The 15,514-nt window shown below is 46.4% G+C and overlaps 1 protein-coding gene across 5 annotated transcripts in view; it reads left to right on the top strand.

Annotated features, from left to right (window-relative positions):
• LARGE1 (LARGE xylosyl- and glucuronyltransferase 1) overlaps positions 1–15,514 on the top strand; it is a 527,056-nt gene that overhangs the window by 402,169 nt on the left and 109,373 nt on the right. For all 5 annotated transcript variants that reach the window (XM_026010946.2, XM_072741868.1, XM_072741869.1 and 2 more), the window contains exon 7: positions 7,670–7,774. In XM_026010946.2, the coding sequence (XP_025866731.1) occupies positions 7,670–7,774 (105 nt within the window). The remainder of the gene's footprint in view (positions 1–7,669; positions 7,775–15,514) is intronic.

Below are 15,514 nucleotides of genomic sequence, written 5' to 3' on the forward strand. Positions count from 1 at the left end.
CCTCTGGGCAACCAATGATTGACGAATGGGAGTACATGGGTTCTGACTCAAGGCCACGCAGTATGAACCTGAGACACATGAACCTGCTCAAGGATCTCAGTGAAGCCCCCTGAAATAGATACCTTTACCATTTTCCAGAGGTGGAAACTGAGGACCAAAGAATTTACCCAGGATTACCGGTCAAATGTAGGAGAGCTAAAATTTGAACCAGGTGAGAATTATATTCACGCTCCAGGAAAGAAGGGGTAACCAAGTCGGAGAAACTGATGTGTAGAAAACACAGCATAGAGTCGGCAGTAGAGTCCCAGGACTAGGTGTTGTGTCCCTAAGCCCCTCATCCCCCTACTCTGGCTCCACCTGTATAAAGCAAGTGGCCCCAGAGTGAGTACTCAGATCTTTGCTGAGCCTATGAATTTCTGTGATCCCAGAGTGCATTTAAGTGAAACATGCAGGTTCAGAAACAGTCCTTTTCAACCCATTCAGAGTTGCTTAAATACCCTTTTGTGTGGCATCTTCTGAGGGGATGCTTGATTATTCCGCACCCAGTAGCCGGGGGCAACCAGGGCAGGCTTGCAGCAGTTCTTTCAGGATGTTTAGTAAACGGCAATGTGATAGTATATGTTTTCCTTATTATTAGCCATCCCGCACCCAGACATGCACTGAATGATACTATTAAAGGCTTTTCTATTTTAAAATAGCTTATTAGAATAAATATGAGGTTGGAAAGTCATTGTTGCTTTCTCTGCTGATACCCCAGACAGCCCCTGGTTATAACATTTTAATATTCACCTGCTGGTATAAGCAGAGCTGTTTGATATGCAGCAGTGATTGGCAGATTCTCTGTGCATCCAGGAACTTTCCTGGTGGTGGGGATACGGAGACAGCCCTAGGAGTATCTGTGATCAGAGCTAGAACTACCTGTCTCTGGTGTTTATTACCTGGGGAGATTAACCTGTAAGCATCCACCTCCATCCCATTCAGGTAGAATTCATCAGTTCCAGATGGGCTAGGATGGTTGATGACAGATAGTACTTCTTTTTCATCCATCCATCCACACTATACGGGGGCCTGGGAGCATTAAGCTTTTTAATCAAGAAAGCAAAATTATCAAATTTGCACTTGCAGAATATTTCTTTGTGGGCAGAATGGAACAGCAAGGCTCCCCTGAGGGAAAGGTGATCAAGTGTGATCTGCCAAGTAATCTAGGAAGGAGAGACAGGTTGAGGGGGTGACAGAACAGGGGAGGGGACGAGTTTGAGAAATAGCAGATAAAATCTGTGGGATTTGGTTATGGCAGGGATGTGACAAGCAAGGATTTAAGAGCAGAAGCTCTGAAAAGCAGTCTGAGCTGGGATGGAAGTGGGTGATTAACTTCCTGTCGGTGGTATTCGAGGCCACTGGAGTAGATCCTGTCACCCAGGGATAAAACGTAGAGCAAGAAGAAAAGGGGGCTAAGGACGGGAGTTGGGGAACACCAGCATCCAAGGGGAGGCAGAAAAAGAATATCGGGAGGGAAGAAGACAGCCAAGGGACTAGTGTCACTGAAGCTGACAGGGCTTCAGAAAGTCGCAGGGGGTCAGGGCAAAGGCCAACAGGACAGGGTAGGGGCAGTGGGGCCAGATTTTGCAGAGTCGAGTCTGTGCAGCTAGTGTCAGCCCTGGAGGAGAAATCTTAAACACCAGGCACGACGACCATCATCCAGGAGGAAGCATCTACCTGAAAGTGAGCACTTAACCTCTGTCACCTGATCTGCACATCCGTTCTTGCAGGCAAGGGGGTAGATTCTCTTCTTGCCATTTTGCAGTTAAAACAAAACAAAACAAAAAACAAAACAAAAAAAACAAAAACAAAAAAAAACAAAGCAAGGCTCAGAAAAAGTAAGACCTCGACCAAGCCATGAGGAGCTAAGGCTAGAACCCACGTCAGTCTGCGTTACAATCCCTTTGTGTCTATAATTCACCACGCCGCCTCCTCCTAGCTGGTGGGCGATGCCCAGCCCGCCCCATCCGTGCCTGGTGTGCCACACTGAAGCCTCCCCAGGGCCCGCTCCTGGGGCCTCACCACCCCCCACCCCGAGCAGAGCCCTGCCTCGAGCCAAAAGCAGTGGAAGGAGGGAGCGAGGGGGGTTCCCAGCCCGGAGCCATCCGTCTGCTGGCTGCTGACACCGACACCAGGGCCCCAGCAGAATAGCAAGCTTGTTCGCTCTTGTCTGGCTGTTAGTGGTGATGTATGAATAAGCAAAGAAGACAGCTTCATTTTCATAAGTTAACTTGTGCCTCGAGTAAGGGAGACAGGGAACAGTGCACTTAATCATAACCACAGGGCCGCCCAGAAAACAATGACAAAGCCGTTTCTGTTAGTCACGGTGTTTTATTATAATAACTCCTAAGAAGACGAGACAGTGCGGAATGCTGAGGGAGGGGGCGCGCCAGCAGCCCGTGGCCCCCCCACCCCCACCCCAGGAGGAGTCCCCTGGGACTTCACCTCTTCACGGGACAGCAGGCCTCGTGTGCTCGCATCACCCAGGCTGAAGCTGTTGACTTTGACCTCTGGAGACCAGATGATGCCGCCTGGCTGCTGAGCTGGGGTTGGCATGACCTGTCTCATGCACTGTCACCAGGGAGCAGCAGGGCCTCTGCGGAGAGGGGTGTTGGGAGGTAGCTCTGTTATCAGGGAGGCCTGCGAGTGTGGAGGGCGGTGTCGATGGGGCAGGTCTAGCCCATCATGCAGCAAAGGATGCAGCAGACGACCCCCGGGAGGCGCCCAGCTGGTCCCCCACCGTCCCCCACAGAACCCATTACTTCCTGCCCTCCACTCCTCCGACATACCGCTGTTTCTATCGCTGTGCGTACCAGCTGCTTCAGAAGTGTTTCTCGCCTCCTCTTCTAGCTGCCTGTTAGGGTGAGGGCCGTGTTTTAGCTGTCTTTGATTCCTTAGTTTGTTGTGTGCTATCTGACACAGCAAAGCCTCAGCCAGTTGCTAAACTAAACCAAAGTCTTAGGCAGAGAAAGGACCTAGGCAGCTAAGGAAGGAGCCAGGGAGATGGCCAAAGCCACAGACGCCTCCTGAGTGCAGGCGACCGGGATAGAACCGGGGCCAGGGAATTCTGGGTGTAATGATAAGAGCAAATACCTCCTGAACAGTTTTACTAGTTTTCCAGGCATTGTTAAGTTGCAACATTTGAATAAGCAAAAAAGCACAAAATTAACTTGTGCCTAGAGAAAAAAAAATTCTAAGATATATCCTATGTGTTAACGTCACTTTATAAAAAAAATGAAGAAACAGGCACCAAGAGGTTAGGTAACTTGTTTGAAGTCACACAGCTAATAAGTAGAGGAGCTGGGGTTTGAACCTGGGCAGTCTGGCTCTGGGATTCATTTTCTTCATCACTTCACTGTCCTTAAGAAGCATAACACTGGGGGCGCCTAGATGGCTCAGTGGTTGAGCGTCTGCCTTCGGCTCAGGTCATGATCCTGGGGTCCTGGAATGGAGTCCCACATCCGGCTCCCTGCAAGGAGCCTGCTTCTCCCTCTGCCTGTGTCTCTGCCTCTCTCTGTGGCTCTCATGAATAAATAGATGAAATCTTTTTTAAAAAATAGAAGTAGAAGAAGAGGAAGAAGTGTAACACTGGAGGCTGCCACTGAATTCTGCTGGTTTGTGGGAGGGATTTAGATTCCAGTTTATTTTGTGTTAAGGGTTCCTCATGCGAGCCTCACCCCAGACCAAACCTGGGACACAGCTTCCAGACCTGGTTCAGTAATTCTCAGACTTCAAGGTGCTTTCCAATTACCTGGGCTTTTTGTAATGCAAATGACTAGACCCAATGACTAGAATCCTGTGTGGTGCATTGGGGCCTGGAAAGTACTGAGTGCTCTGTAAGTGATAATCTATTTTTTTTTCTATATTTATTTATTGGAATTCGATTTGCCAACATGATAAGCTATTTTTAACTAGCATCACCCAAGCTCACCTGGAAGCTTCAGAAAGAGCATTTTGCCCTCCCTTCATTCACCAAGATCGATGCATACTCCCACTCAGCTCTGTGCAGCAAATCTGGCATCTTCCTCACCCGTGTGGAAAACTGCAGAAGTGTAGTGATGACACCTGGAAGCACCTCTACGCTGGTTGCTCTGCTGAAGGCTTGAACTCAAGGTCTCAATCTCCAGAGAAGGAAGGCTCTGCATGGTTAATCTCAAGTCGTGTTCACCAAATTCCCTGTCTCTCACTTTGCACCTGGGCTGCATTTCTCATGATCGTCGCAAACAACTCTTTTAACACATGCCAGCCCTCTTTAGGGTCTAAAAAAAAAATTCCTTAATTAGCATCATGATAGCGGTAATTTTAATATCCACTGGTTGGGAAAATGCAAAATAATAAACAACTACTGAGCCTTTGTTTTGCTTTTTTAGACAGATCCATTAGCTGCTCTGTCAGTGATTAAAATTAGTAGCCTGGCTTTTGTGAGTGGGCTTGTGAAGCCCCTGAACCGTTTGGAGCATTAGGGGCTAGAATGTATTGAGTGCTGTAAAAGTGATAGCTATTTTTAACTATCATCATCCAAGCTCATCTGGAAGCTTCAGAAAGAGAGCAAGCCCATCCATGAGGGTTTCTTTGGAGGTCATCCAGCATAACAGTTAGGTCCTTCTAGAACTTTAACTGTGGTCAGGGTTTTGGCATGATGCCTATCTACAGTAAGTCCTCTAACTTGCAATAATAAGTTGACATTTTGCTCTCACTTTTTTTACCTCTAAATTGGTTCGGTATCTGGGAATATGGGGTTAATATCATCTATTAATTCTCTCATGCTTCCACACTTCTAAATAAGAATTCTGGGAGAATGTGTCAATCTTGGTGAATGAGGGGAGGGCAAAATGCTCTGCAGCTTCAAAGATGTGAGAATACTAATATACTAACATTATGGGTCCCGCAGTCGGGAGGGGTTTACCCACCGGATGTCATATATTTAGCAGACATTTATTAGCACCTGTTAGTGTGTTGGATGCTACTCAGTCCTTGCCGTTGGACTAAGGTAGAAGTGGATATTTACAAATGAGGTGTGGATGTGCCCGTGTGTCACCCACGCTGCCTTTGACAGGGCATAAGTCAGCTGATGGCAAAAAATGCCAGGAGGAGGTACTAAATAGAGCTGTCTCCCGTCTCATGTGTGAGCAAAGGTAAAGATTCAGACTTAGTGGTGTTCATAGATGTCTTTGTGCTGGAGATGCCCTGGAAGGGATTCCGGGCAGGAGTTGGCCAAGGGTAAGGGCAGTTCCCGCCAAGCAAGAGCCATGTGAGCAAGAGCCAGAAGAGAGAATGCAAACAACAAAACTGTACATTTTCATTTGGCAGGAATAAAGTGTGGCTACTTAGAGAAAGCTTCTGGGATCCCTGGGTGGCGCAGCGGTTTGGCGCCTGCCTCTGGCCCAGGGCATGATCCTGGAGACCCAGGATCGAATCCCACATCGGGCTCCCAGTGCATGGAGCCTGCTTGTCTCTCTGCCTGTGTCTCTGCCCCTCCCTCTCTCTCTCTCTCTCTCTCTCTATCATAAATAAATAAAAATTAAAAAAAAAAAAAGAGAGAAAGCTTCTGAGGAAGTAGACTGGGGCAGAACACTATGCATAGAATGTGAGAATACAAAATTTGGACTTCAGGTAGCTGAAGATTACCTTACCTGAAATTCAGGTGGCCACCTGAGTTCAATGAAAGATCACTCCCCTTTTGTCATTTCTTTCTTTCTTTCTTTCTTTCTTTCTTTCTTTCTTTCTTTCTTTCTTCTTGCTTTCTTTCTTCTTGCTTTCTTTCTTTCTTTCTTTCTTTTTTTAAGATTCTTATTTATCTGAGACAGAGAAAGAGTGAGAATACAAGCAGGGAGGAGGGTCAGAGGGAGAGGGAGAAGCAGACTCCCTGCTGAGCGGGGAGCCCAATGCAGGGCTCGATCCCAGGACCCCGAGATCATGATCTGAACTGAAGGCAGACACTTAACTGAGCCACCCAGGCTGCCCCCATATTGTCTGAGCATGCGACACCCTTCATTACACCAAACCTGTGATCATTAGTAATTATGAACCAGCTCCCCTAAGGACTCTGCAGCCCCTCCACACCCCAACCACCATGCGAGGTTATCACGTGAGCTCTGTAATGAGGTCCCAGCATCAGGACGTGGCACACAGGTTTCTCTGCTAAGGACAGCCTGCCTTTCAGATTTCACTGTTCTATATGAATATCCCAAGCTTGTTGCATGTGGAATTGATTGGCTCTTGCACTTCCTGAATTGGTGATGGGTTTTTCTGAGGGATTCTACAAGTTTTAGATGGGCTCATATACAATGACAAAGTGGGTGGTAGTATTTTTCTCATGCCTCTAATTTATGTATTTGTGCTGGGGTGATGATTTAGATAAGAGCTCGATAAATTGATCAAATAAATTACACCAAACCCACACACCATCGTTTCAGGGAACTGTCATCACACCAAGGAGGTTCTATATCACCCAGCATGGTGTACCGGGAGAAACACTGTGTTTTTCTTAACATGCTGCTGGGCTTTTATTTGGTCAGAAAGGTCTTTATTTCTCAGATTGGCCAATAACATAAAGATTTTAGACCCCAAAGACATCGGTTCACTGCGGAAGACAATGATTATGAGTCATGTGACCTTTAGCAAGTTAAACTGTCCAAGCCTCAGTTTCTGCTCCTAGAACATGGGGATTTTCAATTCTTACCTCAAATGCTTATTGTAAAGCAAGTAAGACTGCACCGAGTTGGTGGAAGGAATCTGGGTGTCAGACAGAATTATGTGCCAGCTCCACCACCTGTCATGTACATCACAGTCCTGGCGAACCTCGGTTTCCTGGTCTGTAAAATAGTTGATAGTAGGCCCAAGGGAATACTTCCTGCAAGTTACACAATAGGGTTGTCTCATGGAAGATTGGTGGATCTGATGCCCTGTGTGCCCTCCATAGAAGGCCTGGAATCGCACATATGGGATGTCCAAAGAACTAGAGAGGGTGACCAGCTCACTTAAGATGCTGAGTTACTAAGAGGACTGGCTCACCTCTGCTGTTGGCTCCAGTAGACCAGACATATTAGAGCCGGGCGCTGGGGACAGGGCAGCAGTTCTCCTCTAGAAGACACTCCCCTATTGACATGACACCATGGCTTGTTGACTCAAGATAAAGGGGATATGAGAAGCTTCAGCCAAAAGGGGGCTCTTGTCTATGAGCTTCCACCTCCCTCACCAGGGGCACTTTTGCCCTCTGATGGCAGCAGATGATGGCAGCTAATGCTCAAAAAGCCATTGAACTAGTGTACAGTGGGGAATATTGCAGCTAGAACACTCGAGGTATGCCAGTAAGTAATACTGGTAGTGAGTTAAGGGATGGTTGGACCGATGGTTGGCTGCTTCGTTGGGGATTCTGGCTTTATCACAGAGTAAGTAGGTGACCTCGGGCAAGTTAATTAGCTACTCTAGGTGGCCTCCAAATGGTAGGGCTGGCGAAGTAGGAGTTGTAAATGCATTAATATGTGTGAAGCACTTAGATCAGGGCCTGACACATACTAATGAAAGCCACTGTTGTGATGATCTGCCTTGACTCTATCTCCTGTTCAGTTCTCACTGTTGCATTTGGCTTGGTTTCATCTAAGACCTTTGCTATCTCTGTACTTTACAGGTCAGCAGGTCCTGGGCTTGGTCGAGAACCAGAGTGACTGGTACCTTGGAAACCTGTGGAAAAATCACCGCCCTTGGCCTGCCCTTGGAAGGGGCTACAACACAGGTAAATAGTGAGGGTGGTGCATGGCGGATGTTTCGGAAGGTGGTATGAGGGCTCAGCACTCCTTCCTCTGAGGGAGAAGGAAGGCAAAGCCCAGGAGGAGGCCAACTGGCTGCCCGAATTCTGCAGTGGATAGTGCCTATTCAGTCAACCTTCCAGTTCTTTCTTCAAGCCACAGCTACAGGCACAGTAGCTATCAGACCTTGGCGGTCTGTGGCAGTCTCACCAAAAACTCTCTCTCCTGACTAACCATCAGACCTAGATCCCACTGAACTTTTTTAGGAGTATGCACAATGATCTTTGCATCAACAGGGCCAACGTTGATGCAAAGATCATTGTGCAGTGACAAAGAACCCCAACGTTTCAGCTTCTTAGCACGATAGAAATTTATCTTCCTCACATTCCATGTCCATGTCAGGCCTGCTGGATCTGTGCTCACCATAAGCCGTCAAGATTCATCTGGATTCATACTTCCTCATATAGGGAGGAAATAGCAGATGTCCTATTGATTCTGAAAGTTTCTGGTCAGAAGTGACATCAATTCTGCTAATACTGCTAAAGTATCTCTGTTAATGGTATCATTCATCCATTCATTCTGTATTCAGCAACTGCATGTGGAGTCCCTAGTGTGTCCTGGATGTGCCAGGAAGGCCACAAATGGCCCATGACCTCCCAGAGTGTACTGATAAGAAACTTGAGCGGCCTCCCTCTCCTTAAAGCTCAGGGCTGCCAATGTCTGTTGTCACAGTGCTTCTGGATCCTTCTGCCCTCTCCCCTTCTTCCTCTTTGCCACTGCCTTGGCACACTGTTCTCAAAGGATGCAGACATATGATCTGTGTTGGAATTAGAACTTGGAGCTCAAGGAGCAGTAGATTTGCTCAGGCCCAGAAGGGCTTGGTGTCTGAGACCAGCTGTCCTGCAGTGGAGCAGGTATCTAGGGATGGTGCCACCTAAAGGGTCCTGGAGACTAGGGCCATGCTGTAGTGGGAAGAGCCAGTCAACTCTAAAAGCTAAGGGTTAGTCTCCAGACAGGTCAGGTACAAATACAAGGGCCCCAGAGCAAAAAGAAATGGATGATAGTCAAGCTTCCCAGAGATGAGAGTTCAGAGATGGAACCATAGCGGGGTCAAAGCTGGAGGAGGACAAGGGAAGTTTCAGAGTCAACATCCTGAGGAGCATGGAGAGATGCCCAGTGGGGAGCCTGGTGAAGGTTGTCCTTTGAGATGGGGTCATTCCTGACCTGACATTTGCCAGAACATCTAGGCATGCCTCACTCTATGTAATTTTTTCATGTGACACCTTGCAGGCATTACAGCCTGGACGTGTTGCAATGGAAGATATTTAACCAGCAGCCTTTCACACACCTCCTGGAGGCTTCCCCCCCCCCCCCCCCCCCACACACACACCCAGGCCTCCCATCTCTGCTGGGCACTAACCCTTGAGTTGCTGGATGGTGAGGAAGTCTGAGGAACCCCCAAGAAGAGGCAGCCCGCTCTGAGCAGCAGCTCTCCATTAGCTGGTTTAGAAGTATTTTAATAATGGCTAAGGCAGTGTCTGCATACTAGCTAAGTGTACACCGGGTGCTTTCTAGATGTTCATCTTATTTGATCCTCACACTAACCCACCAGGCAGGTGCTATTCTTATCTCTACTAGTTTCCTATTTATACACAAGAAACTCATGCTGAGAGAGGTTGACGCTCCAGTCTGATCAGTAAGAAGGCTGCCTTGTTAACTACTAACCTTCCTAGCTTGAACTTCAGTGGCTTGGGGATCAAGAATACTGTAACACGTGGAATCCTGGACTCTGTCTTTGAAGCATCTGGAGAGAGGTCTAGGATTTTGTCCATAAGAAGCCTCCAGGATGCTTCTGGAACAGAAAGGTCTGCTCTGAAAAGTGGCTCTGTGTCCCCTCCCAACAAACCTTCCCAGGGGCTTCCTTGGTGCATTTGAGACTGGACCTTTAGAAACCCATGGTGGGGCCAGAGATGCACATACCACTCCTCTTTACTTTCCTTTGGTGAATTATCATCCATGTTGATCTTTTGTAAAAGCCTGGATTCCAACACATTCACTTCAAGCTCTTATAAAGCTGGAGACTTCCTGTGTCTGTTGGGTGGGAGAAGGGAATCTCAGGTAAAGCCTGGTGTGTGTTAAGTTTCTGTCTTTCGTACGAGAATAATAGACAATGTCACATAGAGATGTACTGCGGTGTCTCGAGGACACAGCATCAGGGTCATGGTTATCTGCGTAAAACGAAACCCACTGGTCATCAATCCAGGTTTGCAGGGAGAAGAAAAATGTGGCATATGGGGAATTTATTATGACAAAAATGACACGTCCTCTCCTCCTCTCCCATCTTACTTCAGTGTGAGGTCAGGAGACATTCAAGTATCTAAACCACCTCCAGCTCCTACTTGATATGCCAAGGCGCAGTGAGTTACTTCCCTGCTTGCTGGTACTTAAAGGGCAGAGCAGATGAGGAAAGCCCTGTTAGAAGTGATGTGTCCATTTAAATAAGCCAGTGACACCAAGTGATCATTATAAAAGGATTTATGCGACATCAGAATGCATTGGCTTTCATGATGGGGATTTGTTATTTTAAGACTCGGAATTGTACCACACATCAGTGCATGAGTCATGCAGCACTTAGATTCTCACGGAAATTGAGGACTCTGCGGGGAGGGAGCATGCTGCCCTGAATCCCAGCATGTAGCAGGCCTCCACAAGGGGTATCTTCAGCAAGGCCCTGCGTTAAGTCTTCAGCTTGGTGAGGGCGAACTCCAGCAGATCCACACTGGAATTGCAATTCAGCCATTAAATGTCCACATAGGCTTGGCCACATTGGTTCACTTCCTTGAGTAAACCATAGTTCTCTTCCTCCTAAAATAGGAGAATAGTTCCTAATATGGGAGAATTAACAAAATAACTAGTTCAACAAGCCAGCCCTTACTGGCACACAATGTGTGCACAGGAAATCTCAGTCTGTCCTCTTGGGTCTCTTCTGCCACCTAACCTCTCAGCGAATGGAATCCATTCTCTGCTTTAAAAAACGGTGATTATAAAACCTGTGTTCACCAGGTTTTTTCTAAGGTCTTCAAAGCCCTCAGGTCAGAAAAAAAGTAGTAAATTTTTTGCTTTTCCCTGAATATAATATAATGCGGTCACCTAACACTTTTTCTCCTATTTCTCCCCTATCTGGAAGGGGTTGCCTTTTCATATTATTTTAGAAAAAGTGATGATTCTACTTCACATATCAGCTTCCTGTGTTTTACTTTAAAAATCCCCAGAAAAAGCAGATGTTTGAGTTGAAAAATCTGCCTTCAAGAGGTTAACTTTATCATTTTCGGCTTTATTCCTTTTGGAAAGCCATGCCAGCTCTCTGAGCCCTGCATTCCTTTCTGTGACTGGAGAATGATAAGCCCCCACCAGAGCCCTTTGTGAGGCTCCCTTGTGGTAGTGTAGCTACAAGGGCCTGGTAGACCAAAGGGCATTTGGAAGGTGGTTGTAGCTTTTATTTCCCCTCCTGACCACAGCCTCACAAGTAACTGTTTTCACATAATTCAGATTTGGCCCCATTTATCAAGTTCAGCTGTGTTCACCAGGCATCCGACCGGAGACTTTACTATGCATTATCTTCATTAATTCCTAGAATTGTCATGCACAGTAGACATTCCCATGGAAATTGCCAGCCAGCTTCCTCCTTCCTCTTGTTTTTCTTTCCCAGTCTGCTTGCACAAAGCCCATAGGGCCTAGATTAGAGAAGATCTGCTCACCATCTCCCACCCACTCCCCTCCCTTCTTACCGGAGCTGCGTACAACTTAATTCCATCCTCACAGAACTGCTAAAGCCACGGCAGCTGTGGATGACCAGGCAGCCCACAGCACGGGGCCCTCACTCAGGTGGAATTAAAAGGCACCTCCCACATCCTTGCATGGAGATGGGTTCATCCCCGACCACTCTGTCCATCCATCACCTAGGTGCAGGAAGCTCTCATTCACCCTGCATTCAGCTATCTGCAGGACTACCTTTTTTTTTTTTTAAACAAGAGTATGACAGGCTCATTAAGATTCAGCACACTTCAGTTCCTATGCTGATGGTGAAAATCTTAAAAACAAACACCAACAAACAAGAGAAGGGGAAGGAAAGCTCCAGGTAGCAGGTGACTGGAGGTGAGGGGGTAAGGGAAGGCAAGCCAGTGGGAAGGAGATGGCTGCCCTACAGAGAGGTCTGTTTGCGTACCATCCCAGAGGTTACTCAAGGACAAGATGCATCCTTCCTGAACTGAAGGACATCATATTAGCCAGAGGATGTGCTTTAAGAAACTATTTAAAAATAAAATGTATCCCAATTCCTTTCAGTCTCCAAGTAGGCCAGAGACAGGCAGATGGAGACCTGGCTCTCCAGGGAGGGAGGAGGAATTTCTCTAGGAATCCATATCCATAGAACAATAAAATGAGGACATTCAAGGACTGACTCACCTCTGAGGCTGGAGGAAAGCGAAGAAGTAGACACCATGGTGATTCCATGGCAGGGAGTCAAAAGGAGCCAACATCTGACCACTTGCCAAAGAACTGCTAAACAAATAGCTTTCGTGGGCTGACTAGAAGTGTAGGATAAGGCTGACGCTTTGCTTCGCCCCCGACATCCAGTTTTCTGCAGCCCTAGGCATTTCACTCCATTTTGCAGAACGCTCCTCATCTCTTGGCTCAAAAACTAAGAAATGCTTATGCTCTGAAGGAATAGCGTCATTGGATGATTTCTGTCTGTAATAATTGCATCCAGAGAAACTAGCTTTAGATGTAGTTCATTTATTGAGCACGTGCTACTGAATGCCTATTTTCTGGGTAGAAAAAGATTTTTGAAAAATAAGTGATGCCAAGAACCTTCCTTTAAGAAGATTGTAGTTTAGTGGAGAAGAGTTTGCATATCCACAAATGAACTCAGTGTGACTTGAGTCCCTGGAATGATTGAGATTCAGAGTTGAATGTCAACCTTGCATTGCAATAAGCCCAGACCAGCATTTTCTAGACCGATTCCAAAAGGCGTTGCAGGAGATGCTGATACATCTTTAGAAACTATGGAAGATAAGGTTGAGAAATCTGTATGCTGTATCCTTCCCTTACAGATTCAAGTTGCATATCGGTGTATTAGAGATCCTGGAACATCCAAAAGTAAGGGAAGCTGTTCAACCCAGCAGCACTTCCCACTCTTATTTGATCCTAGAGCTATGGAAATGTTTGAAAAAAATCCTACTCCCACACTAATTCTGAGAACGGGCATTACACTTTTTGGGCTCTGTATCCAAAGCTCACGTCACAGAAGACCTGAAATAAATAGAGTTTGTAGAATAAGCCCATAGAAAGATGCTTGCCATTCGAGGAATGGTTCACTCAGTAGAAACATCTACTCTGTTTTTTACCATTATTTTCTCATCCATCTCCCTGCTGAAAGGATGGAAACATGTTTTTACTTACACCATCTAAGCCAACATCCTGTGTATCATTGCATGTCCGAAGCCATGCACCAGCCCTCAAAACCTTCTTCCCATGTAAAGGAATTCTGTGGGAGATAACTTCCAGACCTTCCACCATCCTGATTGGTTGGCCATTTCTAGGTAGCTCTGACTTCTGTCTGTGGGGGCGACACTCTGACCTGAATGATATGCTCTGGGTGTTACCAAACTGTCAAAGGTCCACACCTCCACTTGGACTTGAGTCCAGTCTTCGGAATCCACTCTTCTCAATCATTCAGAATGCCTGCTTACAATGTCAGCTTTCAGGCTCTAACCCAGAGAAAGTGTATCTGAATCTCCAGAGGTGAAGCCAGGAAACTGTTCCTTTAAAAGCATGTTCCCTGCAGGATTCTGATGCATGCCGAAGTTTGAGAAGCAGCCTCCTGGTACAGAGTTTTATTGCCATTTGCACATCAGGCTCAAATTGAACTTGAGTTCAGCTGAAAAGCTCCCCGAATGACTGCTCAGCCAAAGGTTCCCCATTCTGTACTTCTGCAGTAGATTTATTGACCCAGAAGCACAGGCCTTATATTTATCTCTGGTTGAGTTTTATCTGATTTAGACCAATCTTTGTCTCATTTTATTTGACTTCATTTGAGTCCTCAACTAAGGGTCATCCACAAAAATAATGAAAATGCCTTCTGTTCATTCAGCGAGTGGCCCTCGCCTCATTTTTGTAACAAATGTTTTGAACGCCTTTTTTTACCATCCTGGAATAAAATTCAAAGGTTACCTATATATTACACTGTCTACAAATATAATTTCCAAAAAAAAAAATCAATATAGTGCCCTGGCTATCATTTAAAGAAGAAATAAAAGGAAATTAACTTACTATAAAATAATATTGACTTCACATGTGATTGCTCAGGCTTGGCTGCAGCGGACAACCCGTAGAGCAGTCCGAAGCTTCTATGCCTGTGTTCAAGGTAGAGCCATCTCCATTGCGACTCTGCCAATGCAAAACGGCACCGATGGAGCACGGGCAATTGAAGCTCGATGCGTGCTGTTTGCTGTCTTTGAGATGTTTCCCCAAAGTAGTGAACGTCCCTTGGCAGATCATCACATAGCAAGATGTATCCTCTTCCCTTGATTTGTCCTCCAGGCTCAGTGTCTACCAAAACCATGCAAAACCAGTGCTTAGTTTTGTTTCTGTAAGTAGTGTCAGCTTCAGGCTCAGATAGCTGGAACATCTATACACAACCATAACACACATGTTCGGGCATATTCTTCACTCTGGTGGCCTGTCCTGGGAAGAGGTACTGCTCCCTCCATCCCCCAAAAGCCATGAGTTCAAGGCATTGCACACGTTCAACAGACAGACTCAGGCAAAGCTGTGATCTGCTCAAGAGCTCCCTCAAGGTTGGTGTCAATGATTTAAGATAATGTTCCTTGCTCAGAGGGAGTTCAGCTGGCTGGAAGTATGTAGCAATGCTGCCACCAGCTACTTCTCTCCACTTACCCTTCTTCTAAGGTTCAGTGAAGTTACCCAGTGCTTGTCTATGTCATATCCTGAACCAGAATCTCCTTTAGATCTGCCTTCTAGGTTCCCACCAGAAATCCATTCCCTCTTCCACCCAACAACGCTGTAGATACCCAAGTGAAAGCAAGTGAACAATCTACATCCTAGACCCTCTTCTCTGATATTATCACCCTCAGTTCCCTGCATATCCCTCATTCCCAGAGCCTCCACTCATGTATCGGACGGGGATGGTTGTGTCTACCTCACAGAGGACCGGGTGAGAAGCACAGATGATAATGCCATACGTTTAACATAAGGCATGTAGGCAGCGCTTGGTCCATGTAAGAGTAGCTGCTTTTTGTCATCATTTAAAAGGTGGACTAGGGGACTGCAGGGGTCCAGCCTCCTCCCACATCGGCCACCCTGTGCTCCTGGAGCTCCAGTTTCATTTTTCCTTTTAAAAGACAATATTGCTTATGTTCTGGAAATTAATAGTTGTGAGTTCAAGTGCCAGCTCCATCTGGCTCTAGCTCCATGATATCTGGGCAATGAACCATCTTTATTTATCATATCAGGACTTGAAGAGTTCCCACCTCACAGGGTTGCTTTGAGGACAAAATGAGATATTTATAAAGTACTTGGAACGATCTCTGGATTAATAAATGTCAAATATTAGTGCTTTCCTTTTATATTTGAGGTTCCCAAAGAGGGAAGACAGCTGTAGCTCTCGAGCATCTTTTGATAATAACTCTGTCTTTTGTCCATTGAAG

The sequence above is a fragment of the Vulpes vulpes genome, chromosome 16 (assembly GCF_048418805.1).
Source record: "Vulpes vulpes isolate BD-2025 chromosome 16, VulVul3, whole genome shotgun sequence".
Lineage (NCBI taxonomy): Eukaryota > Metazoa > Chordata > Mammalia > Carnivora > Canidae > Vulpes > Vulpes vulpes.